This window comes from Meleagris gallopavo, chromosome 2 (genome assembly GCF_000146605.3).
Source record: "Meleagris gallopavo isolate NT-WF06-2002-E0010 breed Aviagen turkey brand Nicholas breeding stock chromosome 2, Turkey_5.1, whole genome shotgun sequence".
Lineage (NCBI taxonomy): Eukaryota > Metazoa > Chordata > Aves > Galliformes > Phasianidae > Meleagris > Meleagris gallopavo.
Genome location: NC_015012.2, coordinates 105,134,831 through 105,160,847, shown reverse-complemented (window position 1 = coordinate 105,160,847; position 26,017 = coordinate 105,134,831). Strand labels below are relative to the sequence as shown.

The window sequence follows — 26,017 nt, the reverse complement described above, 5'->3', positions numbered from 1 at the left end:
TGGTTGCCACCACTGCATCAGACTGCCTGACCTTGAATGCTTCCAGGGATTGGACTCCTGCCAACCTGTGCCACTGCTCTATGTAATTCAAAATGAACTGCAGGTATCATTTAGAATGTTTATAATCTCTAAATTCGGTTTAGCTTTAGCAAAACTAATGCTTTCCTTGGTGATATGTATGTTTAATTAAAGTGGTACTTGAGATATGGGGAGGAACATCTGCTGTTTGTGGGGACACTGCTGTGTACAGTGCTAAATCATGACTGTACAATATAAAGTGCTTTTGCATATGCTGTCCCATATGAATCACAGTCAAACAGGCAACAAATTGCATCAAAAAGCAAAAGTTTGTCGAGACAACCAGCAGGGAATCTCAAAGTTCAAAGTAAGAACTCAGAAGAAGCCATAATTTGGCTCCTCAGTACATATTAAAGCCTTACATCTCGTTACCCTTTATGAATACCAGCAACTGGCTGTAGCCCTACACTTGCAGGCTTAAAATAGCTTCTTCACAACACAGACTTGGCATCAGGAACTGACAAGTTTGTTATCACCTTCAGGTGAGTTTCAGGAAAAGAAATGTTTCAGCCATGTAGGTGAGGCTAATGGATTATCGTACTGTTTTGGAAATAATCACTGAGACCACAAAATATTAAACACTTTTCCACGTGGCACACACGACACTGTATCCTAAACAGAGAGCTGGAAAAAGAAAAGAGAAGCTTAAATGAAACCAGCTGATTGCTGCTGGCAAGGATCTAGTGGTGGAGGCTGCTATGGAAGAGAAAAGCAGGGCATGGAGGTAAGCATGAGTTCATGTTTGAGGTTAGAGTTGCAGTTTTTCTTTATTGTGTTTTAGGGTTTTTGACCTCCAGAATTTCAACTTTTTGCAGTGTATTGTGCCCAAAATATAACAGAAGCCAGTGCAAACACGCTGCATATGCATTTACTTCATAAAGAAATCACACAGCATTTGCTTACAACCCCAGGCTTTTAGTAACCTTAAAAGTGTTTTCTATAAGGGAGCAGATTCTTCAGCAGGTTCTTTTGTGATAGGACACGTTCAAACTAAAAGATTTAGACTGGTTATGAGAGAAAGTATTTTACAAGAAAGGTGGTGAGGCACTGGCACAGGTTGCCTGGAGGTGTGGTGGATAGCCTGTCTCTGGAGATGCTCAAAGTCAGGCTAGATGGGGTTCTGAGCACTGATGGAGCTCTGGGGTCCATCTGGGGGTCCCTGTTCAGTGCAGGAGTGGGACAGATGGCCTTTAAGTTCTATGTTAAGTTCTATGATACTTGGAGGGAGAATTAAAAATACTGAGCAACAAATTGTACAAGGGTTCAACAAGGAAATTTGATTGATTCTCTTCTTTCTAAACTTTAATTACAGAATTAAGGCAGAACTGGTAGATGATACTTTACAAAAGCTTTTTTGCTATAGGTTTTTTTGAAGAATGTGGAAACCACTCCTGTACTCAGAGGTCAGAAGCTATTCCAAGAGTAAATTCCTCCCTCTTCCACAGCAAAGGCAATTTTAACAAATTAATATTGTACAAGGCCACAGCACAGTGTCAGCAGTGAGATGTGAGCTATTACTGTGTTTTCTGTAGTGCCTGCATTTGTGTTTTGTATTACTCATTCCTGGCAGTGGGAACCAGCACAGTTTCTAGGTGATGGATTACTGTCTTCATGTAAAGCTATTGTATTGCAACCAAGTTTTCTGAAAAGCCAAACAATTGCAATTAGATGATCTTTAAGGTCCCATCCAACCTAAGCCATTCTATGATTTTATGAACAGTTTTCTCTTGAGAAATGGTTGTGAAAGAGCTGAAGGCTTCTTTTCCAGTTGATGATTCGTTTTGCAGGGAGAGGTGTTGAAAGGGGTTTCAAAAGCCAAGGCACGCTGGGTTGATAAACGGCTCTGCTTAAGAGCAGTGCAGGAAGCAAATAGATGGTGTTGCTTGTGGGAAGCTCTTAGAAGTAATTAGTGATAAGAGTGAGGAAGGAGGAAATCTGACTGGCAGCTGCTGTGCATTCGGCTCAGCCTGACCTTGGCCTAGAGGTGCCTTCAGGCTGCTGGGGAGGAGAGGTTTGCTGCAGGCTTTGCTGAAAAGCTGCAGGGAAGGTCCATGCAACTGCTCATCCAAAAGCCCCATATCCCATAGAATCATTAAGGTTGGAAGAGACCACTAAGGTCATTTATTTCAGCTGTCACTCTGTCACCACCATGCCCACTAAACCATATGCGGATTATTTTTTCAATACAGGTGTTACAAGTTGATGAGAGATTCGAGGATTGCTGTTGGCACTTTCAGATGCCTATTGAGAGCAATGGAAATGATGTTGCCCTAGTGTGTGAACTGCACTGTCCTTGCAAGCAGCTCCTTGCCCTGCAGCAGTACAACACAAGAGCTGCTGAGAGCCAAGGGGCTGCTGGACACAGTCCAGAGCCCAGGAGATCGGTTGGCAAGAAACTACACAGTGGGATTTAGTCTGACACAATTTGTTTGGGTAAAAGAAATAACTGGTGGTGTATAGTGCGTGTTTTACCTTCCTGCGTAGCTGAACTCTTTTGCCAAGGCTGTGAAATGATAACTTAATCCTTGATTGCTTCTTTCAGTCCTGCAGGCCATAGCCTCTGGAAGAATGTTTTGTCAGCCAAAATGTACGTAAAGCTTTACCAACCTCACTTACAATGGCTGTTCCAGCTAAATTAACTTGTAGCCAGATGCTTTATATTATCTGCAATTGTCTAGTCTAAAAACTAGTCACACATCTTTTCCAATGCTTGTTCCTGTATTTTTTTTTATTTTTTTTTCCATCATGAATAAGTTACTGACAGTAAAGTACAAGCCCTTAAGCGGCTGCCCAACATGTTTTTGAAGGTGCTGGGTGCTGGTACAAGTGTTTAGTGAAAGATCTCTCCTATGCAAGAAGAAATAAAGATCACTGGAACAAGAAGTACAGAATGAAAGAGTATTCCAAATGACCTTCCCCATGAAATACTTCAGGATTATCTGATTCCCCAAATGAGAGCGCTCAGCTGGAACACAATGGGCGTGAGAGAAGTGCAGTGCTTTGAAATAGTTCTGTGGTGTGGTGAGTCAAGAATAGTTCACAAATATTTCCTACACTTAGAAATGACCACAGCGATTTGCTAAGGTGGGAGGAAGAAGAATAGACAAAGCAGATGCGTAAGTTCTTCTTGCAGACAAAAACTGAATGGAGGAAATTGAAGGGCACAGGGAAATGCTATGGTGAATTGGTAGCACTTACTTAGAAATAGTTTGGGCTTCTCCCCACAAGTACTGAAGAAATAGCTGTTTTGCAAATAGAAGGAAATACAAATACGGATTACACTTGCACTGTTCTAGTCCTGCTAAGGACTGCAGCAGCTTCAGGCAGTGCCAACGTTGCAGCCATACATTCATCTGCTCCTTGTGTGCTCTGTGTGCATCATCAGCCTGCAAGGCTTTAACTTGTAGCCTTTGCATGGGTTTGTCTCTCTTTTTCATTCCAAAGGTGGTTTTTGTTTGTGAAACAAATTCATTATGCAGATCTGTATGTTTTTGTGTAATTCTAGGTTTAAACAGAATGGAGTGTTTGCCTAGAGCACTGTGACTTTTGTCAGCAGTCCCCAGCTATTAGCAAGGCGGATACAGGAACAGGAGCAGAGCTGTCATGGTGAAGGCTTGCCTGTAATTTTCATAATATGCTGTATTTTCCCTTTGCTTTTCAGCAAACGGGTCAATTATAGCTTATTCCCTCCAAAGGCTTCCCACCCATGTGCTGGGAAAGGAACAGCTGATTCGAATGACACACTGAGGATGAGGATTTCTTTTCTAGGTCAGGCAGCAGAGCAGCTTGGTGCATTTTACCCTGCAAAGCAGACAAGATTTTATTTATTTTCTCATGCCATGTAGTCTAATAACCTGATTTCAGTTCTGAGAGCATACCGTATTGGAACAACATCAACAGCAAATAACTCCTATTCTTGATAGTAGTGGGGATATGGGAAGGTGAGGAAAGCAATCTCTTCTTTTTTAATGTCTTCTGTGGTGGCAGAACTATGATTTTGAAATAAATAAGGTGCTGGGTAAAAAGGTTTGAAATCTTCATGAAGAAAGAGTAACATATCAGTGTATGCCAAGTACTTCACATTGCTGACATTTAGCTGACATTGAATGTCAAGGTAGGTATTGATTGCTTCCAGCTGTATTGTCTTCATATTATTATCTGCTTGCTAAAATGGTTTGGAGAAATATAGACACTACTGAAGGAGTTGAGCAGAGAGGAGGTTAGATGTGTAGTCCATGCTGTTGGGAAGAGTAAAAGACAGTATAACACTTTTCCTTACTGTGAAAGTTATCAAACACTGTGATTTTACTTTATAGCCAAATGCTTGAGACTTTCAAATGCATGAAGATTTTTTTTTAAGTGCTGTTTTTAAGATGGCAGCGTATTGACAAGGTGCTGTTGGCTGACTGCATTTTACTTGAGTGGTTCAGACGTGTTGTGCTCTACTTGTACCTTCCAGGCTCCTTGCATGTCACTGGGAGGTTAAAGTTGATAATACACAGATGCTGTGCAACAGCCTCTCACTTATCACTGAGATCGTGGAATGTGTTTGGCCAGAAATAGGGAAATTCAGGTGGCTACTGAACCATGGAAGCAAGACTAATATCTTCTATGCTAATGACCAAACCTTTCTGCCTACAGCTCTTACGTTCATCCCCTGCACAGCTAGATCAATGTCATTTGTGCTTTCCCATGTGTGCTTTAAATACTACTTGAGTCTCTAACGTAGTGCTGGATTCAAAATATGCTGCATATAGATTTGCCATTTGAAAATAACCCTTTGTATCTCAGCTGCCTAGTTCAGGAGGCACCCAAAATGACTCCAAGTTATGAACTTGTATGCTGTGCCTGTGCCCAGAGCAGCCCACTTGAACAGCTGGACACCCAGCGATGCTGAAACTGCGCCCTGATTCAGAAAGTAGACAGTGTATCCAATGGAATTCCCAATGTCATAAAGACATTGTGCATGCACCAAGATTGAGTTCCTACTAAAGGTGTCCGTAATTATGTTCTCTTTTGAACTGCACCCATTTCACATGTTACCTGCTTGCTTAGTGGCTAGTGGATGTGCTGAAGGAGGTGGAGAACTGAGTCCGGTTGTCTCCTCAGATTGGCATTCCCTTCAAGAGGATGTTACTTTTGGCTTAAAGACAAGAAGGCACATTTGTGGAACCAGAAAGCAAGCTGAAGGAGGCTTGTTGGTTAGGCCACCAAGCTGGCAGGTGTTTCCTCAGTTGCAGTTTTTGTGGCTGAAATAAATAAATTGCATGGGTATTCACTGGATAAATGTAAGTTCTTTTGGAATTTGGACTTGACAGCAGACAATGTTTATTATTTCTTTTTATTTTTCCTTCTGTATTTTCTTTCTACTTCAAGCTACCAGCAGACTCCCCTTAGAAATTTCTGTGAATGTCAGCAAGTATCTCCTCCTGAAGGATGAAGGTGCTGACACTTCTCATACCATGCACAAGGGCAGGGGGGGAGTCACTTCGTGCACATTTCATCTATTGGTGGAGGAGATGCAGGCATTGCTTTGGCTTGCTCCCTACTTCCAACCTTCTGCTGTATCCATAAAAAAAACCATATTGCTTCAAGGAGTCATATTAAACATTGAGATAAATTTGAAGGGAGAAGAGCAAGGCCAATCTTTCCAAACTTAGCTCCAGGCTGCTATAGATAGCTGAAAAACAGACACTGTCATCTGTTTGAGCTCTTGTAAATCCCACCTGCTGCCCACAGTTTTAAAGAAGGCATCTTAAATCATTGTAGAAGGGGTTAGGGATGTCCAAGCACAGCTCTTGATTCACATCTTGTCTTTGTATAAGGTTGCAGTGTTTGCTGGTGACTTGTTGACTTGCTCACAACAATCTAAACCAGAAAGCTTCAGGATGGTGGATTGGGGCTTCATGATGCGGTTTCTGCATCCATTGTGATTCATTCTGAATAATGGCAGGAACTAGGACTAAAGGCATGAACAAAACTTTGAACTGGAAGTCTTGGATCCTTGGAAATGAGAGCTTGTGATCTGGGGAGAGTGAAAAGGATAGGCTGAAAATCTACAAGGAAAATACTTATTGCTACCATTATGGAACATAATTTTTTGTATTTTTCAATATTTTGTATTGAAAAAAAAAAAGGGAAATAAAATGATTTTTAAAAGGAACAAAAAGCACCTTGATAGTTGAATGAGAAATTCTGCATACGTATGCCTTCAGGAAATAGTCTAACTGGGTGCTGCAGCATTTCAGACAGTTCTTATGAAACTCCTGAAGGATTCCAGTAGCAGTCAGACGGTCACAGGGTTGGGTTTTGTTTGTTTTTTCCTCCTGTTTGCAGTAGGATGAGGTAATTCTAATGGCAGTGTTACCCTCCTACAACTGCTGTTTGTGCAGGCTCTCTTGTGCCACTGAAGAAGCCTTGTGAAAATTCAGACTGGCCTTCCCCCTTCCTGTAAAATACTGTTATTGAAGTGTCTTTACAACGTGTAATTATGTCCACATCAGGAAAGCTTTTCTACAAAAACATCCCACTAGTGAGTCTATTGGATGTAGAGTTTTTCCTCTAATTTGTTAGCCTGTGGTACTGCTCTGTTTTTCAGTGTATCCAACTGAGATGTATCCTTTATGGCTGAGGCTTGCATGGACATTTTAATGATGTTTTTTAGTCTAACCTGCTTACTTTGCATAGCATACCATATCTTATTTTAGGATTAACCACGTAGATCACTGACTTAGCTTTTTAGCCCTTTGGCTTCAGCTTAAGGTTGCTGCTGACACTGATGCTGTGATGCACAAGATTGCCATGTGAGCGGTGTTTCTATGCACCTATACATGTATGCATGCACACCCTGAGCTTTCTGCCTCTCCAGGAGCTCATCACACCACTCCTGGGTGGTGGGCTGATTGCTTGGGATTGAAGCCACTTGTGAGGCTGTCCCAGAGGCAGAAGGTTTTTACTGCCATGTCCCAGGGTGGGAGGTTGGTGTTGTCCATCTGGAGATCTCTCTGTGGAGTTGAAAGGCTGCCAAACTGTAAGATGTTTTTCCTGCTACCTTCTCCATTGGTTAGACAACGTTACACAGAATCACAGAATGGCCTGGGCTGGAAGGGACCTCAGGGATCATGAATCTCCAGCCCCTCTGCCACAGGCAGGGCCAACAGCCTCCACATTTAATATCAGACCAGGCATCAGGCTTTATTAAAGAGTATTCCAGTGCACAATAGTAATTGAAAGTCTGGGTACTGGATGCTCACCAAACATTCTCTTAGAGCACAATAGCATCCCAACATCTAAGTGTATACAAACAAAAGGATGAAGTTGTAATCCCCTTGTCATACTATGACTTTATGGGATACGTGCACCGACTGAATGCGAGGAGACGAACAATACGGGAAATACAGCTTTGGCAAGAAAATACCCCAAACCCACAGAGCTCCTGTGCTGCCCAAATTCTTGTTTTTCAAGCCTTTTTTTTTTTGAGTGAGCTGGCAAAAATGAGTTTTGTCAGTAGAAACTAAGTAACCGCCAACTATGCTTGGAATGCCTGCAGCACCAGAGGAATTTTCTAAGTAACAGTGATCACTTTTGTTCCTTTTAGCTACACAAATCTGAGCTCTGAATCCTCTATGCTCTTTTACATTTTCTTTGACGTATTTGGGGACTTTGTTTTAAAGGGAGTACATCTGCTTGCAGGTTCTTTTTTCTCAATAGGACAGTGTGGGTTTTTTGCCAGAGGTCGGTATTGGTGGGGAAGGAAAACTGTAAGAGCTTTATTAATTGGTTAACATCTGGAAATTGGAGCAATCTTGTGGGGCACAGCATTTTAAGAGTACTTAGTCTGTTAAGAAAGTTTATTTCTAGACATTGTGGGATAAAGGAGCCTGAAGTGATCAAAACCTGATTTAGTAGACATTTCCTCTGTTTGTATGTGAAAAAAAAAGCTTTGCAGTTGTATTCGTGTGATATACGGAAGAAAAGGAAACAGCTTCTCAGCGAATTCTCCATTTTCTTATCTGTTGCCATACTGCTGTATTTCAGTTATGTCTCTGTTTGACAACCCATTGCATTACTAAATGTAATTTTGCCATTAACTGGCTTTAGGAAAGAGATTCTGGAGCTGAAATTTAGAGAGCAAAAGTCATAACATTTCAATGTCAGAAAACCTCATTCTGAATCAGTTAGAAATATGCTTCCAGTTAGGAATCTGCTTGAGAAAGATAGGCAAGCTCCCAAGCTTTGAACGTGAAGTTGTCTGCCTTGTGGCTTACTGATACCAGAGCTCTTCAATAACGCCTTCACTTTATCGGCTTCTTCATGCTAGGAGGCTCTTGCAGTACAGCAGAGGATTTATTTGCTTCTTCATGGAGATGGTAAACTTGAAAATCATAAGCTTGGCTATTCCAGAATACAAGACTGCAAAAACTGATGTTAAATCCTGCATCTCTGTCCAGACAGAGGTTTAATGCTGAGACAACATGAGCGATGCAGAGGTCCTTTTGGTGTTCAGCTTCATCTGCATCCAGTATTTACCCTCAGAGGTATGGCTCACAAGACTCAGAAGTCTTGTTTGAAGGATGAAATTTTTGAAAAACCCTTCAGCCCATAAAGCCATTAACCTTTAACCCATTGCTCTTCAAACAGAGCCCACATTGGCTTATTGTGGCCATATGGTGAGATTCTGTGGATGTGAGATTTGAATTTATTAGATGTTCTAGCATCTTTCCCCCGCTGTGTTTTTGTTGTTCTTGTTGTTGTTTTTCCAGAAGTGGTGGTATGAGTTGGAGTGGGGAAGGTCTGTTCAGAACCATGGAGACAAATAATTCTGCCCAGCATAGCATTAGTCACTTGTTCTGGGGACCAGCTGAGATGTGATGCAGATGAGTCGGGACTCAACGTAGTTACTGTACTGCTTTAATTTACAGATTACTCATACAATCCCAGAAGGGCTGAGGTTGGAAGGGACTTCTACAGGTCACCTGGCATTTGTCCTGTAGGTACTGCGCTCAAGTTTCTTCACCTTGAGCTGATCCTAGGACCAGCACTGGGGCTGCCTGTCCTGCTGTGTTGAGATGCCCACATGTGCTGAGCAGGAGTGAAGGCAGAGTTACAACAACATTTCTCTTTCAGATTTGTCTGGGAGCATGGAGTCCATGTCATCGAGGTATAACGGGGTCTGTAATTCAGGGACATGAACAAATTAGCTGATGGTAAGCTTAAGAAGTCTAAAGAATGGAATGGTTTGGATTATATCTAAACAAACTTTAAAAAGAATAAAATATATTCTAAATGGAGTTGTTCTTGCATCCAAAGGATAAATTACTGTGACACATGATGCTAGCTTTACTTATAATAAAGCATGGATGAATACAAATTGATCTAAGGCAAACAAGCTTGGCTGCCTTGGCAGCTCCTCGGGAGCAAAGCTGAAGGTGTGGTGTTGCTGGGAGATGCCAAGAGCTTTCTGCTGTGAAGTCCATGTAGATTTTCCTCATCAGTTTGTTTTTCTGCTTGGGTCTTCAACTCCTTTCTGGAGTTTCTGTCGAGCAGCTCCTGCTGAAAGGCACAGTACAGCTCCAATTGGACTGCAATCTGATGTGCTTACTGCTGCAGTGCTTATGGAAGATTGAAAGTAGAAAGCAGTAAACATTTCTGGGGGATTTTCTAGGACTTCCCCAATTCATAGTTATTGTTGAAGTTGTTTCCTCTCCCTTTTTTTCTTTTTTTTACTTTAAATTGAAACTTTTTACTATGCATTCTTTTACCAGAATCTTCTGAAAATATTCAAATATTTTATATTCATTCCATGAGAACAGCCATGGCCTTGTGCTAGGGACAGTATCATAGAATGATAGAATGGCCTGGATTGAGAAGGACCACAATGCTCATCCAGTTCCAACCCCCTGCTATGTGCAGGGTCGCCAACCAGCAGACCAGGCTGCCCAGAGCCACATCCAGCCTGGCCTTGAATGCCTGCAGGGATGGGGCATCCACAGCCTCCTTGGGCAACCTGTTCCACTGCATCACCAGCCTCAAAAAATCACCCTTATCCAAGTTTATAGTTTGAATGTTGCTATTGCTATTGCTATTGGAAATGTCCTTTTTCAGAAAAAAATAAATAAATAAAATACTCCTGGCTCATGAGATGACATCATACAGCCTCCATACCTCTTCCCCCTGCTTTCTGACTTGCTGTCCCCCAGTTTTGTTCTCTTGCTTACCCAGTTCTGATCGCAGCAAGAAGCAGGATGTGCTATGACTGATGCAGAGCATGTGCTGTCTTGTCAGCTGGCTGCTATCTTTAAACTACACAGAAGGATAAGGTCTGAGTTGTCCTTGCCTTTCCCCAGTCATCTTTCATCTCTCCTCATTTCTTGTGTTGTTTTCCTCACTAAATTTGTGGGGGGGAATTATACCTGTGTCTTGTCAGTGTGCCTTGGTCCTGCAGCTAGTGCAACATAAGAGCTGTTGGGATGCTCTGGGGTTTTGTTGCTTGCCTCAGCCTTAATAATAGGCAGTGTTGGTTGCATACCTCATGGCTGGCGGTGCTTTGTGTAGGATGCTCTGTCTGCCATTGGACACAGTGCACTGTAGTGGGGCAGGGAGCCTCCCGGGAACACCCAGCAGTCTGGGTGCTGCTTCCTCCCATCTGTTTTATTTCCCATGGGGTTTCCAGTTGGGCTGCAAATCTTTTCATAGCTTGCTGGGCCCAGCTGTGGGATGATGGGTCAGGCTGTGCATAGCATGCTTCTGTGTGGTACAGTGTGCACCCTCCATCCTTTGGGAAACATTTGTCAGATTTGCTCTTTTTTAGTCCAAGAGTGTAGGACAGCTATCTGTATCCTAAATACTGATGTCTTTTGATGTAAGGTTTCCTTTTGTGTGTGCTTGCATTAAGTGTGGCAGAGAAACGTGGTTTCATGTGTATGTGCACATCTTTAGTAAATGAGATACTCATTTTAAGACCTTCAGTCTAAACTAAGCCTGATGTATAGCCTAGTGTAATCCATCCTCTTAAAGTATGATAGGACTTTTCAGATTATATCCTTATTGCTGCTTTATTCCAGATGCTCAGTAATATGTGCTGTACTGAGGGCTGGAAAGGTCAAGTGTGCTGTCATAGGATAATCTGCTGGGAATTGGGCTGGGGCAGAGCAGAGCTGCTGGTCTGAATTAAGGGCAGGGCAGCATCTCTGTGTGCTGAACTCATGCACTGAGCCCAGGCTCCGTGTTTGCCTTGCTCTGTAGGAAGAGTGATCTTCCTGTAGGAATAGGAATAAACCTTCCTCACCAACAGGAGCTACCCTGCTCACTTAAATGACCCTGTGACGTGGCTGCTGCAGGGTAACATTGGCTGAATTAACTGCTACTGCTAGCCAAAGCGCTGCTCAGTCCTGGTAGGTGAGTTATATTCATATCAAATTCAAGCCTAAGTAAAAAGAAATGATGGACTTGATTTATAAATAATAATTTTTGAGAGACCGTGCTGACATTACGATTCTTCAACTCACTTCTCAACCCACATGAGCAGCATAACGTGATGGCACACAGCTCCTGCTCTGTCAAAAGAAAGAAATCAGTGATGCTGCAAGGCTTTGCTGATGGCAGGAGCTTACCAATGCCATTTGCAAGGCCCGGGGCAAAGAGAGCATCACTTCCTTGCGGCTGTGTTTGCAGGGTTTCTCCAGCCCTCTGCATGAGAAAATGCTGCATAACCTGGTGCCAGTGTCTGAATCATTGGTGCACTGACTGTTGCTGTGCTGTTGTCTTACAGACTGCTCTGGTGCTCTCTGTATTCTGTCAGAAAGTTTTCAGCTGTGCACATGACAAAGTACAGGAGTTGCTATTCTCCTCTCATTTGAGGAGAGATGAGAGGAAAAAACCAAACTTTTTAAATACAGCGCTCCAAAATGAAATATTAACAGTAGAGCAATTAAGCTGAAGTCCCTTTAGCTAACAATCTTTTTCTTTTGTCTTTCTTTTTTCTTGCCCCACGTACTGCACCATATCCTTGCTGCTGCTGCTGCTTCTGGGAGCAGCAGGACCCAGCCGAAGGTAAGGACCCTTATTGCTTTGTGCTTGTGGTGGCTCAGTCGGTCGTGTGTTAGCCAAATATTGAAAGCATTTCAGAAAAACAGCCCTGCAGCTGGTCAGCTGTTGAGTAAGAAACTCAAAGCATTTCCTTACTGCAGAAGAGCACTGTGTAGCCTCTGCCAAAAGATGAATCACGGGACCAAATGAGAACATACATGCTCAGCATTACAGGCTGTAAATGGGAGACTGCTTGTTGTCTGTGGGTTTTTAAAGCATTTTCTGGTATTTGTGTTGTAGCAAACTCATTTTGTTGGTCCCATGACTTTGTACTTGGCATGCTGTTATCTATCTTTATCCTGGCACACTGGTATTCAGCTTTATTGCTGCGGTCATATATCCAATGATGTCCTGGGATGTTATAGTAGTGTGTGTAATTGTTTAATAAATTCAAAGAACCAAGTAAAACCACGTAATTTCAATTTCAAAACAGCAGTTCGTTTATTTAGAGGCTGCAAAATAAACTATTTTGTTTTACATGATGCTGCAACATCCCTCTGCTTTATAAAAAAAAGGGGAGGGTGTCAAAAAAGAAATGTGTTTTTGAAGATAAGTTGTTTAAATCTGAAGGATTTTGCTGCACTAAGCATTTTCACGGATGTAAGTAGTGCTGGATATGTTGGTAGTCCAGATTTTCAACACTTGTATAATTTTTCTAACTTATTTTAATTATACTTTAATTATACTATAATTATAATTTATGTATATATAAACTCTTGAGAAAGATTCTCTTTCCTGCTTTGTGAATCCCTAAATGATTTCTTCAGATACCATGATATGATTCTTTAGGGAATGGTATAACTGAGATCAGTCACTACAGAATCAATATTTCTCCGGAGGGTTTCTCTATTATTAATGTAGGTATGATGCAACATATTTTGTCCTACAATCTTTACTAAATGAAAAACGTTAGGGTGCCTTACCTGTGTATACACTGCTGCATGGTTGGTGCCTTTAGCATAGACCACAGACTTCACTGAGCCTGAACAGGGAAATGTTTTAGCAGAGTTTCAGAAATAATCAAACTGGTGTTCAGAAGGTGAATTTGAGATGTTGGCAGAGTGCACTTAAACCAGCTCTGTAGCCATAACGAATGTCTAAAGGGAAAAGAGCAGCCTTAATTAAACTTAGATGAGGAGTAAGCAGGCGAAGTGCAACCCGTGGCACTTTCCTTTCCCCTATATCCTACAGAATGGATTTTGTTTGAAAGTAGACCAGCTCCGACCCTGTTTTTTTAATTTTTTTTTGCTTACAAATGCATAGCCAGAGGCATTGGTTTGCAAACATCTATTTTTGCAGCCTGGGATCCTGGAGCAGGCACTGCCCTATTGTGGGGGTCAGCTGTCACAGTGAAAGATGCCTTTAAATGGGTTCACTGCAAAACTGAAACTTTTCCATTTGAAAAGGTGTCAGCACTGTTCTTCTAGTGATACAGTTCATTTGCTCATGGACTTTGGTGATGGCTGCTTCTGTTTGTCAGCAGTATATAAATACACACTGCTCATGTACAGAAGGGTTCCTGCCCTAAGGCGTGTTGTTAATGTATGCAGACAAGAAGAACTGGGAGGTGGTGGGCAGAAGCAGCCAGGGGACATCTGTCAGTTTGCAGAATTGCAAATCTTGTGAGAAATGAATTGCAAGGATGGGATTGAAGAAAGATGAGAAGAGCTCCTTGACATCCACTTGGTTGCCTCGTGGAGAGCTGTTGGAGAACATCGACAAGGATTCACATAGCAGAAAAGAAGAAATAAAAGCAAGAAAAAATACAACCAAGGAACGGGCCTTCATGTAGAAAGATGAAGGGTTTGTTTTCAGTTGCTGAATCCGCAGGAAATAAATAATTCTTCAGGAGTGCACATTGTGTTCAGAGTGGGCTCAAGTAGCACGATGTTAGCCAACATAATACAGCACTATCAAAACAGAGATAACGTGTTTGATTTGGCAGTGGTTTCTCTAAAGTACCCTCCTGGTTGTTTTTCTACAGGTGTTTGCTTACGATCACTGCTTTTGGTCTATGGATGAATCTGTCAAAGAAAAATATGCAGGTAATATTTGCTGTAGCTTTGCGCGTGTTGTCTCCGAGAACAAATGGTCTAATTATAATGCAGTATTTGCTAAAGGGCACAGACCATATGGCATGGAATATCTTTCCCCAGTATGACTGCTTGTTGTCAAAAGAAAAAGGAAAAACTTAAATCATTCCTGTTTTTCTTTTCTAAAGATGATGATTGGGATAGCAATAGGCATTGCTACCCATCTGCAGTGCAGGAAATTGAGAAATCCATCACAATAATGGGTTCCTCATATTTACATTTATATTTTGAATACTGTTCTAAGTGCATCATTTTAAAAGCATTTAATCAGTTTCTTTCCAGGATATGAGGAATATTACTATAATATACCTGTTTGTTTTCCAGTTCTGGTGAGAGCATCTTATTAGGACTTAATAATTGGAGTATTAAAAGAGCCTAATTTAATATAGGAGTATTTAATTAAGAGATTCTGGGGTATTATTGGCATATTTTGGCAAACAGATTTGGTTAGATCTGAAATATGTTAGAACTTAACAGTTGGTGATCTTTTCCTTTTTTCAATCTTGTTATCTTTTAAAAATTGTACTTACTTTAGCTTGTTTCCATGGATTTAAAAACAAATAAATAAAGGATCCCAATATTTGTAATAAGCAGTAGTTCATGAGGAATTGAGTGTGATATACAGTGGGTTTATTTGACACAAACCATTTAGATAGGCACAGCTATTTGGAGTTCTGATGGGAGAGTTTGCATGCATCAAGTCTTGAGTTGGCTTAAGTTATGGACTTAATGAGGGAAAGGAAAAGCAGTGCTCCGTGTGTGAAATTCACAGAATCATAGATCCCTTAGAGATGGAAGGGACCTTTAAAGTCCACCTAGTCTAACTCCCCTGCAATGAACAGGGACATCACAGCTAAATCAGGTTGCCCAGGGCCTGGTCCAGCCTGGCATCAACCACATCTCTGGGCAACCTGTTCCATCAATTCTTCAAGAAGTGGTAACCCGACGTTTTGCTAATGCATACATCTTGGTCTGTATTATCTCTCATGTGGAGGTGATTTCTTCTCTGCAAAATCACATTTGGCGGTAGTTAAAATGTATGGGTTGAGGATATGTTGAGGTGCTGGCATTCACCAGTGGGTGAATTCATGCAGCTGGTAGTAGATTTTCTGCTGATAAAACTCCTGAGCATGAAGATTGCTAGCATGCTGTTGTAAGCACATACACATATATGCACAATAATCATAGGTTCTGAGTTTTGTAGTAGTACACATCTGGAGCATATCTACCAGCTGATGTCCGTGCTACTGTTAAGGGAGCAAATACTGAATGCTAAATAATTTATTTAGGCAAGAACAGCCAAAAAAAAATGCTCTTTGCTTTTACATAATTATTGAAGAATTCAAACCAAGAAAAAAACACTCTCCCACCTTGTTACAATGCTAGCTTGTGTGTTTTATTTCTTAGGTCAAGATGTTGTTTTCAAGTGCCTTGGAGAGAATATTCTTCAGAATGCCTTTGAAGGCTATAATGCTTGCATCTTTGCCTATGGGCAAACTGGTAAGTCCCTTCAGAATGTATGCAAAACACTGACACACAAGTCATTAATTTCTGAGTGGAGACTTTCCGTGGCTATAGTGACATTATTTCAGGAGAAATGCCTTACAACACAGGCATTTTTATGTTGTGCAAACATCAGAAAATGTTTCTTCTCCTTTCTAACATTAGATACGAGGTGGACAGGATGAGAAATGCTTGTATCTGTTGCTGGCTACCCTTATTTTTCACAGTTTGGATTGTTATCTTTGATCGTGACCGTCCTTGAATTCAGTGCATCACCCTTATTTTCTGCCTCTGCAGTCAGAATAAGCTTTAATAATCATCATTTTAAATGTAATGTGCAAAAATGAATATGCTTGTCCAACTGATTTTTTTTGTTGTGACATGCATGTGGGTATCAGTGGGTTGTCCTCTACAGCAGAACTATCTGTCTGAAAGTCTTCTCTGTTTGAACTAAATTACTCGTTTTTCTTTTCTTTTTAATTGTATAGTTTTTAACTGATGATGTTCTGGTTGTTTTAAAATAGAAAACTGCACAAATGTCTTTCACTAAAATGCCAGGTTTGTAATATTATTTTTTTGTCTTCTCCGCATTTGCCTTCTTCACAGCAAAAACCACTGTATTGCATGTTCACTAATTATAAATTCAATCACACAGGATCTGGAAAATCATACACAATGATGGGTACTGCTGACCAACCTGGATTAATCCCTAGACTTTGCAGCGGTCTCTTTGAAAGAGCACAGAAGGAAGAAAATGAAGAGCAGAGTTTTAAAGTGGAAGTATCCTACATGGAGATATACAATGAGAAAGTCAGAGATCTTCTTGACCCGAAAGGGTAGGTAATGTGTGTGTGAACACTGTAGTATGTTGCCATACGCTTTTTCTTTCAACATACCAACTTCATTGAATCATAGAATCATAGAATGGCCTGGGTTGAAAAGGACCACAGTGCTCATCTAGTTTCAACCCCTGCTATGTGCAGGGTCACCAACCAGCAGACCAGGCTGCCCAGAGCCACATCCAGCCTGCCTTGGATGCATCCAGGAATTGCCTTAACGGATCCCTTCTAAGGCATTTGGGTTGGATGATTTTCTCTTCCTCCTCACGTCAGTGTCTTTTTATTTTAAATAAAAATAAATCAGTAAGGCTAAAAGCTTGGAGTAAATTCAGTCTAATGCCAGCTTCTATGAAGTGACAAAAATGTCTGTGTTAGCATTGTATGTGTAGACATAAGACTTCTAAGTTGCTTTACAGTCGTTGTTCTGTGCTTTATTTTGGTAACTGTAAGACCATCGTGTTTGAGATCTATCACTGAGAAGCTGATTGTCTGTAAAGGTTGTCTTTCATCAAGCATGTGCTTATAAGTAACTTTTTTTTTCCATCCAGAAGCCGGCAGTCATTAAAAGTTAGAGAACACAGTGTTTATGGTCCTTATGTAGATGGGCTATCCAAACTAGCTGTTGCTAGCTACAAGGTAAGGATCAGTTTTATGAAAGGCTTGTGTTGGCATCCTGTACACTAGGGTACTGTCCCTTAAGCAAAATTATTAACCTACTCCTAATTGCCACGGCAGAAATGTGGATTTTAGAGCAAGAAAGCTGTACAACTGTTGTATTGTGATCTCTGGGAAAAACAGAGTCAATAGCAGAAACTTATTTTCATCCTATACTATTCAGTAACTCTCAAGGTCGTTGAACTATGTAATGAAACAGCTTTCCTCCCAAATTTAAGATGAGTCTAGAGTGTATTAATGAGAGGTGTTGAGTGATTGATTACAGAACTGGCAGTTAGCATAGACAGGCTTTCAGTATCGCTCCTTGTCACTTTTTGTCACCTGCAAGTAGCATGCAGGCACACTGGAAATACAAACAAGTGATTGTTTGCATGACAAGTACTCATTTACACTGCTTGAAACTTTCCTATTGGGAAGTACTATAACTAGGGTATAACTGGGTAGCAAGTGTACGTGTATGAATTTGTAAAATGCCCCAGTTTTTAAGAAGTACTGATGTACGATGGGAGAAATCATAGAATGATAGAATGGCCTGGGTTGAAAAGGACCACAATGCTCATCCAGTTCCAACCCCCTGCTGTGTGCAGGGTCACCAACCAGCAGCCCAGGCTGCCCAGAGCCACATCCAGCCTGGCCTTGTATGCCTCCAGGGATGGGGCATCCACAACCTCCTTGGGCAACCTGGTCCAGTGCCTCACCACCCTCTGGGTGAAAAGCTTCCTCCTAACATCCAAACATCCCCTGTCTCAGTTTAAAATCATTCCCCTTTGTCTTATCACTAAAAAATATGGGATGGAATTGTGCCACTTTAGCAGAACATGAGAACAGTGAAGTCCTTGCTTTTGTAGTCTCTCCATGTATTTATCTACCTCTCTTTGGCAGTTTCTGTTTATAAAAGATACGTTGCATGCATTTCTGTTTTATGTTGCCCAGCAGCTTTGCATAATTCAGCGTACCAAGTCAGAGTGTTCTGTGGTGTGCTTTTGTTTAATTGGTTTTGGTTTTCTTTAGCATCATCTAGCTAGGTGGGTAAATAGAAGCTCTGGAGAGGTATTTTACAAGAGCATCCTTAAACACTGAAGCAGGGGAGCTACGTATTTCCCAAGTATCGCAGTAGCTGAATTTCACAACATTGTTTAATTTCTAGACTATAAAGGGAAGATAAAAATATTTGTTTCTCACATTGTATGAATAAACAGTGGGAAACGTGGTGGAAGATGCCTGCTAGATTTCACCAAAATGAGATTGCTTTGGTAGATAACTGAAAAGCATGATAATACAGGTGTGCTTATGGCTGTGAAAATTGTGTCTAGGACATCGAGTCCTTGATGTCTGAGGGCAACAAATCTCGCACAGTGGCTGCAACCAACATGAATGAGGAGAGCAGTCGGTCCCACGCAGTCTTCAAGATTATCCTCACCCACACACTCTATGATGTGCAATCAGGAGTAAGTAAAACATGTTATAATGTCCAAATGTTAAGTCTGGACACGTGTCTTGTGCTTCAGTGTATTTCATGGACTATGAGAATGTTGAGTAGAAAAGATCTCTGAGGGTCTTTTGCTGTAGTCTCCCATTCTCAGTGTTAGCACTGGACTAGGTTAGCTGTGACCTTGTCTAGCAGAGTTCTTGTACTGCTCACGTGCTGGCAATCAAATGTAGGGAAATTAGTTTTAATAGATAAGTGAAATGTGGTTTTTGATATGGAAAGCAGAAATACTGGTCCAGAGTTGGAGCAGACATACTGGAGGGTGGAGGAAGCATCTCCTAATCCTAGAATCTAAACAAAAGAAACTTGCTTTTAAGCAACAGTTTGTAGTACAGACTTGGAGGAGAAAGTAAATACATAGTATTTAGATAGAAGACAGGAATACAGGAAGAACAAGGGAGAGTAAATGTGGCAGTCTCCTTCAAAGATTTATTTCATGTAAATACATACAAAGGATCAACTTCATAAACAGAAACTCTTGCTAATTTCAAAGTGTGAAAAATACATTTATATGTAAATATTATTTAATCCCTTACTGAAAATGTGATAAACTAAAATTGAAATTGATCTCTGATACCAAAAGTCTTACGCTTGTGCTCAGGCAATTCTTTAATGTCTCCAAAGCCTTGACGAAATGTTGGCTGTACCTGGAGCAAATGTGAAGAGTGCACGTGTGTAAATATTGAGTACATTGTAAAGCTGAAGAAGCATTTAGACTTTCTTCTCCTCCTCACCTCACAGTCTCCCATAATCCTCTTATGCAGACAGTTTTCCTTGTTCCTTGTTTGGAATTTTTTTCTCATTTGCACTTCAGATAATCACTTAAACTATGCTAAACTCCCTGGTTTGCCACAACTTTCCTTTCTGTTTTTTCTGTGGCAGTACTGCATGCTGAATTTTTTGTGGTCCTGGTCAGCTTGGATGCAAGTTGGTCATTTTGATTGTATTTACTGCGTCTTTCAGTGACCACTATGTAAATTTTTGGAATAGATTTCTCTGGTTTCCTGTCTGCTGGTCATTTCAGTCCTGGAAATGACCGTTTCAGAATGGCCTGGCATTTATATTGTATTTTGAAAGGCTTGGAGTGGTGTTTTTGGAAGCATATTGATTGTAATTACCTTGTTCATTTAGTGAAATGTAGTACTTTGCAACTGTGATACTGAGGTACTTCTGTAATAGATCCTGCAAAGGAGATGATGTAACCAAGTGGTTCTCAATGACCACGTTAGCTCTTCAACTGTAAATTGTTACATGAAGTTTATGGAGTGTTTCAGAATGCCATTTTGGGTCAAGTGAGATAATTGGCAAGAATTACGAGGAATAATGGAGATTCATAACAAAATCCGTCACAGAATTGAAACACATAGCAGATGCTGTGTGTTAACTCAGATGCTGCTAAGGGTATAGGAGGCTTCCGCAATTATAACCATTTTCATATATTATGCTAATTGTCATGTTCATTCCTACTCACTGAAAATCAGGGATGAAACTTGATACAGAATCTGAGATTTTTTGGATGTTGTTTTCACAATCAAACAAAGGCAGAGACTGTAGACCCCATAGATTCTTTTGATGTGGCTCCTTGGCCTGTATCCCCTCTGCACTCTTTCTTGATTTAACATTTGACTGATGTGCCCTGTGTTCTCCTCCTCTGGAGATGTCTGGAAGTCATCTGACTTCATACCCTTCTGTTTTCTGAGCTAGTGAGTTAACACACAGTATTGTTCAAGCTGTAGCAAGGCTACACCAAGTAATGAAGCTTGATTTTTTCCTTGAAAAACTGTTGTCAAACCATGTCACTTGATTTTAGTGGTGAACGAATGATAGCTTTTCTCTGGTTCCTTTTGCAGACATCAGGTGAGAAGGTGGGCAAGCTGAGTCTGGTGGATTTAGCAGGTAGTGAAAGGGCAACTAAGACTGGTGCTGCAGGAGACAGGCTGAAAGAAGGGAGCAACATTAACAAGTAAGAGTTGGTGATTATTTCTTCTCCTTTCATCTTTGTGACTGCTAAATGTAGTATCTGAAACAGGATAAAATCAGTGTCAGCTTTTATAGCCTTTTTTCTTCTTCCCCTCTCTCTCCTCCTCCATCTTATATTCAGAACTCTTAGATGTTGAATGAGATCTTTGCCTATTTAAAATAGCTGGCATCTGTCTTTCTGTTCTTGTGTTCCTGCAACTACCACTTAATTGCATGATTATTAAGGCTGAAAACATGCATTGAAAATGAGCAGTCGAGCTTCTGTGAGAAAAGAAGGGTTGAAACTGTACGAGAAGCTTTCCCATTGGAGCTCATTTTTTGAGAGAAAGGGGCAGTCTAAATATGCATTTGCCCTATGAATATTTACACTTGTTAATGGTTGCTTGTGTTCTTGGTGCAGATCCCTTACAACTCTTGGACTGGTTATTTCTGCCTTGGCGGATCAGGCTGCTGGCAAGAACAAGAACAAATTTGTTCCTTATCGTGATTCTGTGCTCACTTGGTTACTTAAAGTAAGTACTTCCATCTGTTTTTAAAAAGAGAAATAAAAGAGAGGAGAAGAGTCCTATTCAGTGAAATAAAACACTATTCTTTTGCCTTTATTTTCAGTTTTTTATTTTAACTATGCTTGTCTTTGGAAAAGTAGCCGGGTAGAAGCCATTGGTACCTTCACAGACTGAACTGCTTGTCTTCTGCTGATGTGTTGTGGCCTAGAGAAGAAGGAATTTATCTTTTCTGGGTCAGTTAATGTGCAACTTCACACAGAACCTTGGGACTGATTTAATTTGGGTTATTGCCACATATAACTGAATTTTATGTACTGGCATGGTTATTACCTTTGAAGATTTTGATTAAAACTATTAGCTTTTTCTTAATTGTCTAATATATTTACTAATACACTTTACTTTTGTCAGAAGAGTGTAATTGCAGAGCGTTATCCCACTTACAGTCTGAGAAACAGGTCAGAAGGATTTTGCCATTATATTCATCCAAAATGGGCATTGATTTCTCTTACTTAGGACTGTTTGATAATCTGGGGGGAAAATATAAGCCTTTATTATGATGGCCCTTGAATTAAGATCTGTGAGGTCTAAATGAAAAACAGAATTGTTAAATATGAGTTTTTTCTATGTCAAATTAAAGGCCAAGCTCTTATTTGTTGTTCTTCCAAATTCCTATGTACAGTGACCTTAAAAGCATGTAGCCTGCTAATTAAAGTTTTGGAGTGCAAATTTGATTTTAGGCATAGAAATGTTCTGAATTTGTCTTGTTCTCTGAATGAGTGGCAAACACAAATGTAGCCACTTCTATGTAGAGAAAAAAACACAAAAATCCAACACAAAACACCTTCTAGTAAAGGTGTTTGTTTTTTTCCTTTTCATATTTTACCTGGTGCACTTGAGTGATCAGAAGAGACTTAGATTTTGAAGGATCATTAGGTGAGGTATGGTATATAGAGGATTTGTTATCAAATTGTATAATCACAAACCTCTTGTTCTCCCATTTTGCTCAGAAGCTCTGCGTATTTCGCTGACAGCTGCTATTAAAAATGAAATTTTGAATCTTTAGATTTTTATGTTTCTTACACAGAAATCTTGATGCTAAAGACAGGGCTAGCTTAACCTTAAAAATAACAGCACATACTTATTACCATTCTCTTTGTAATGACTGCAAGCCCAGCCTTTCCAGGGTGATTTGCAGACATTAATGAGAAACTGGTTTACTATTCATCTACCTTTCTTTCTTAACATTAAGGAAACCAGTGAAATCAGCACAATAGTTTTATACAAAGAACTTTATCAGACAGTCTGCCTTTGGGCTTGAATAGCCACAGTACTAGAGAAACTTTACCCAGCTTATAACGGGTGAATAGGATAGTTGTGAATAGGATATATCACTGTAACAGCTGCCTGTGAAGTGGAGTTGTGATTTAGATGGTGAGTTAATCCTATTTTGGAGCCAATTAGTACAGTTGATAAGGCTTTATTTGGAAGCAGTGTACCTGGCCAACTCCCCAATACCTTCATTTTTTTATGCAGAACAGGGATTGCAGTTGCAGAGTTCCATTTCTAATCTTTGAAAGCTGTTGGAGATGATTCCTGGCTTCTGTAGAGACAGAAATCCCATCGAATGAGTTGTGCTCTTGTTGGGCTCTTTAAACTTTGCAGTAGATGCTTTGGAAAAACATTTCTGTGTTACGGAGTGAATCCCTGCAAGGCATGTAAATTGAAATAAGTTTTAATAAGCAGTGGCTGCTCCTCAGATGCAGAAAATGGGGGAAGAAGCCAGAAGGCCATTCTTTCTGCTTGACCTCTCTATAAATATCATTACCTGCAAGTTCTAGCCACGCCAGCATACCTCACTGTGCTGAACATGATGCAAATGGATTTATCCTCCCAAGCTGAAGAGGTGACAGCAGAGTTCTAGCAGTGCAGCAGTGAAGCAGTACCAGCCTGTGTGGCCAGTGCTTATCTGACCACTGAAGCAGCCAGGCTGCTGTCAAATGGTTTTAAGCATCACACAGCAAAAAAAAATGTCTTAATGCCATACTTAAAGGGCTGGTTTAATGATTGCTAGGAAAAGCTGTGCGCTTTGTAATTGAAATGGTTAGACAAGCAAGCTAATGTAGTCACGTTGCTTTAATGGCAGTGCATGACCTAGGTTTCATGGGTTATTAAAGATGAAAGTTAATAGCGTGGTTCTTCTCAGAAAGGATTATTGAGGAGAAAAAGGAAAATATATGAACAACAGACTTGCAAAATTTAAAATGAAATATTTTCTGGACAAGCCAAGACTGTAAAACGTAATTTTGCAGTCAGTACGTAAGTGGAATGTGTCTTTCCTTCCCCCACATCCTGACACACTGCCTTGCAGGAATGTGGTTTCACGCCCTTCTTCTGACAACCGAATTCCAAAAGGGCAATTTCTGACATAACTGGGTTCTGATTTGCGAGCTGCCTGAGTAGGGTGGAAGGGCCCATTTTGAAATGGTTACAGAAATAAAATCAACTGTATTGTTTAAGAGATCTTTAAGTAATTTAAATAAAACATGTATTGAATTCTGAATTTATTATGATCCTTCCTAGGCTCCTTGAGTATGACGTTTTGTAAATGTGCTAAGGAAAAAAAGAGAATTGCAAATAAAAATGTTACTTGATTTACTGGGCTGATTTACAGTGAACTGAAGAGCTCAGCTGAGGAGCTCTGAGAAGTACATTGCTTTTACTAGTTGCTCCACTCCACTTCCAGCCATTATTTGCTGGCTAAGTTCACTGACAGGTTGAATAAAACCAAAAACCAAAGAAACATTCTGTTTTAACTTCATAACCATGACCGCTTTCCAGGACAGCCTTGGTGGCAACAGCAAGACTGCCATGGTAGCAACAGTAAGCCCAGCAGCAGACAACTACGATGAGACCCTTTCGACACTCAGGTACGCAGACCGGGCCAAGAACATCGTAAATCACGCTGTGGTGAACGAGGATCCCAATGCTCGCATTATTCGGGAGTTGCGTGAGGAGGTGGAGAAGCTGCGAGAACAGCTCACAAAAGCAGAGGTACAAATGTTTGTCTTGGCTAGTGTCTGAGCCACGTAGACTTCGTTGTCAGAACTTTTTTACTGAGCCTCTGAAAGCAAAAGCCACAGAAAGTTGGTACATGATACCTACAGGAAATCTCCCTTCGTGCTGCTTCCATTTTGCTTTAGGTCGATGTTGAAATATGGGTGATAACATAACCAGGTTCCCTTCAAACTCTCCGTTGAACTGTTCTGTTTTTATTAGGGGATACAGATCAGAAAATCAGGATGAAGAGGGAGGCGTAGGGATGGAGTCTAAAGATTGTGCCGTTTATAGGTAGAGCTTTGTTTGTCTGTTTTAAGAATTCACTGTAGCTAATTCCTCCAAGATGTGAGTTGACTTGAATAACGTTTGCTTGCTTACTAGTTTTTACCATTCTAAACAGATCCTCTTATAGGCATTAGACAGTATTATGGATATCTGCATAGATTCCTCCTTGAAATTGTGAAGACAACATGGACTAAATGCAAGAGCAGCGTGTGCTTGCAGCCCAGAAGGCCAACTGTGTTCTGGGCTCCATTAAAAAGGGAGTGGCCAGCAGGGAGAGGGAGGTGATTGTCCCCCTCTGCTCGGCTCTTGTGAGGCCCCATCTGCAGCACTGCGTCCAGGCCTGGGGCCCCCAGTACAGGAAGGACGTGGAGCTCTTGGAGTGGGTCCAGAGGAGGGCACAAAGATGATCAGAGAGCTGGAGCAGCTCTCCTGTGAGGAAAGGTTGAGGGAATTGGGCTTGTTCAGCTTGGAGAGGAGAAGGCTCCGAGGAGACCTCATTGTGGCCTTCCAGTACTTGAAGGGAGTGTATAAACAAGAGGGGGAATGGCTGTTTGTGAGGGTGGATAGTGATTGGACAAGGGGGAATGGTTTTAAACCGGGACAGGAGAGTTTTAGGTTGGATCTTAGGAGGAAGTTTTTCCCCCAGAGGGTGGTGAGGCACTGGAACAGGTTGCCCAAGGAGGTTGTGGATGCCTCATCCCTGCAGGCATTCAAGGCCAGGCTGGATGTGGCTCTGGGCAGCCTGGTCTGCTGGTTGGCGACCTGCACATAGCAGGGGGTTGGAACTGGATGAGCATTGTGTTCCTTTTCAACCCAGGCCATGCCATGATTCTGTGATTCCATGAAGGCCAATAGCTAGAGTAATTCTGAGTTCCTTTCTCAAAAGTGACAAAGCAATGCTGATATATTCCGACTGTTGTAATCACAGTTTTTCTGCATCATACAGTATTTGACTCTTGAGATTTGCAGGGAATTCTGGTTGTGATATTACAAATGTCTAATGAATTTTGGATTGTTCCATTTGAGCTAATGAATGTGCAAAGCATCCAGTAAATGAGCATTGGTTTTTTCGAGGTATGTCATGTTGAATATTTAAGATTTCCCCTAAAATATGAACAATGGACTCTTGAGAAGAGCAAGTACTCCCTATTTGTTTCATCTGTGAGCACTAATGCCAAAATAATGGCAGCTGTCCAAAACAATGAAGTAGTGTTTCCTAAATATGAAGTAATAAATATTTCCATTGCTAAGTATTCAGATCCCACCCCGCTTGTCATCTGAGCAGCATTGACAAAGAGCATGGAAAAAACTGTTTGGTTTGCTATAAAGAGGCTATGCAGTAAAGGTCAAAAAGCACGTGTTCTTTTTCTCCTTTCAGTTTGTTTCATTTGTTGCCCATCAAATTGTCCTTGCAGAAATGGTGCA

General features: G+C 41.0%; 1 protein-coding gene across 1 annotated transcript in view; it reads left to right on the top strand.

Annotated features, from left to right (window-relative positions):
- Nucleotides 1-26,017, top strand: part of KIF13B (kinesin family member 13B) — a 111,822-nt gene that overhangs the window by 23,608 nt on the left and 62,197 nt on the right. Inside the window, exons 2-10 of the mRNA XM_031552650.1 lie at nt 12,114-12,129; nt 14,150-14,210; nt 15,666-15,758; nt 16,417-16,597; nt 17,149-17,236; nt 18,589-18,723; nt 20,615-20,727; nt 21,145-21,256; nt 24,089-24,301. Coding sequence (XP_031408510.1) covers nt 14,180-14,210; nt 15,666-15,758; nt 16,417-16,597; nt 17,149-17,236; nt 18,589-18,723; nt 20,615-20,727; nt 21,145-21,256; nt 24,089-24,301 — 966 coding nt within the window. The 5' untranslated portion in view covers nt 12,114-12,129; nt 14,150-14,179. The remainder of the gene's footprint in view (nt 1-12,113; nt 12,130-14,149; nt 14,211-15,665; nt 15,759-16,416; nt 16,598-17,148; nt 17,237-18,588; nt 18,724-20,614; nt 20,728-21,144; nt 21,257-24,088; nt 24,302-26,017) is intronic.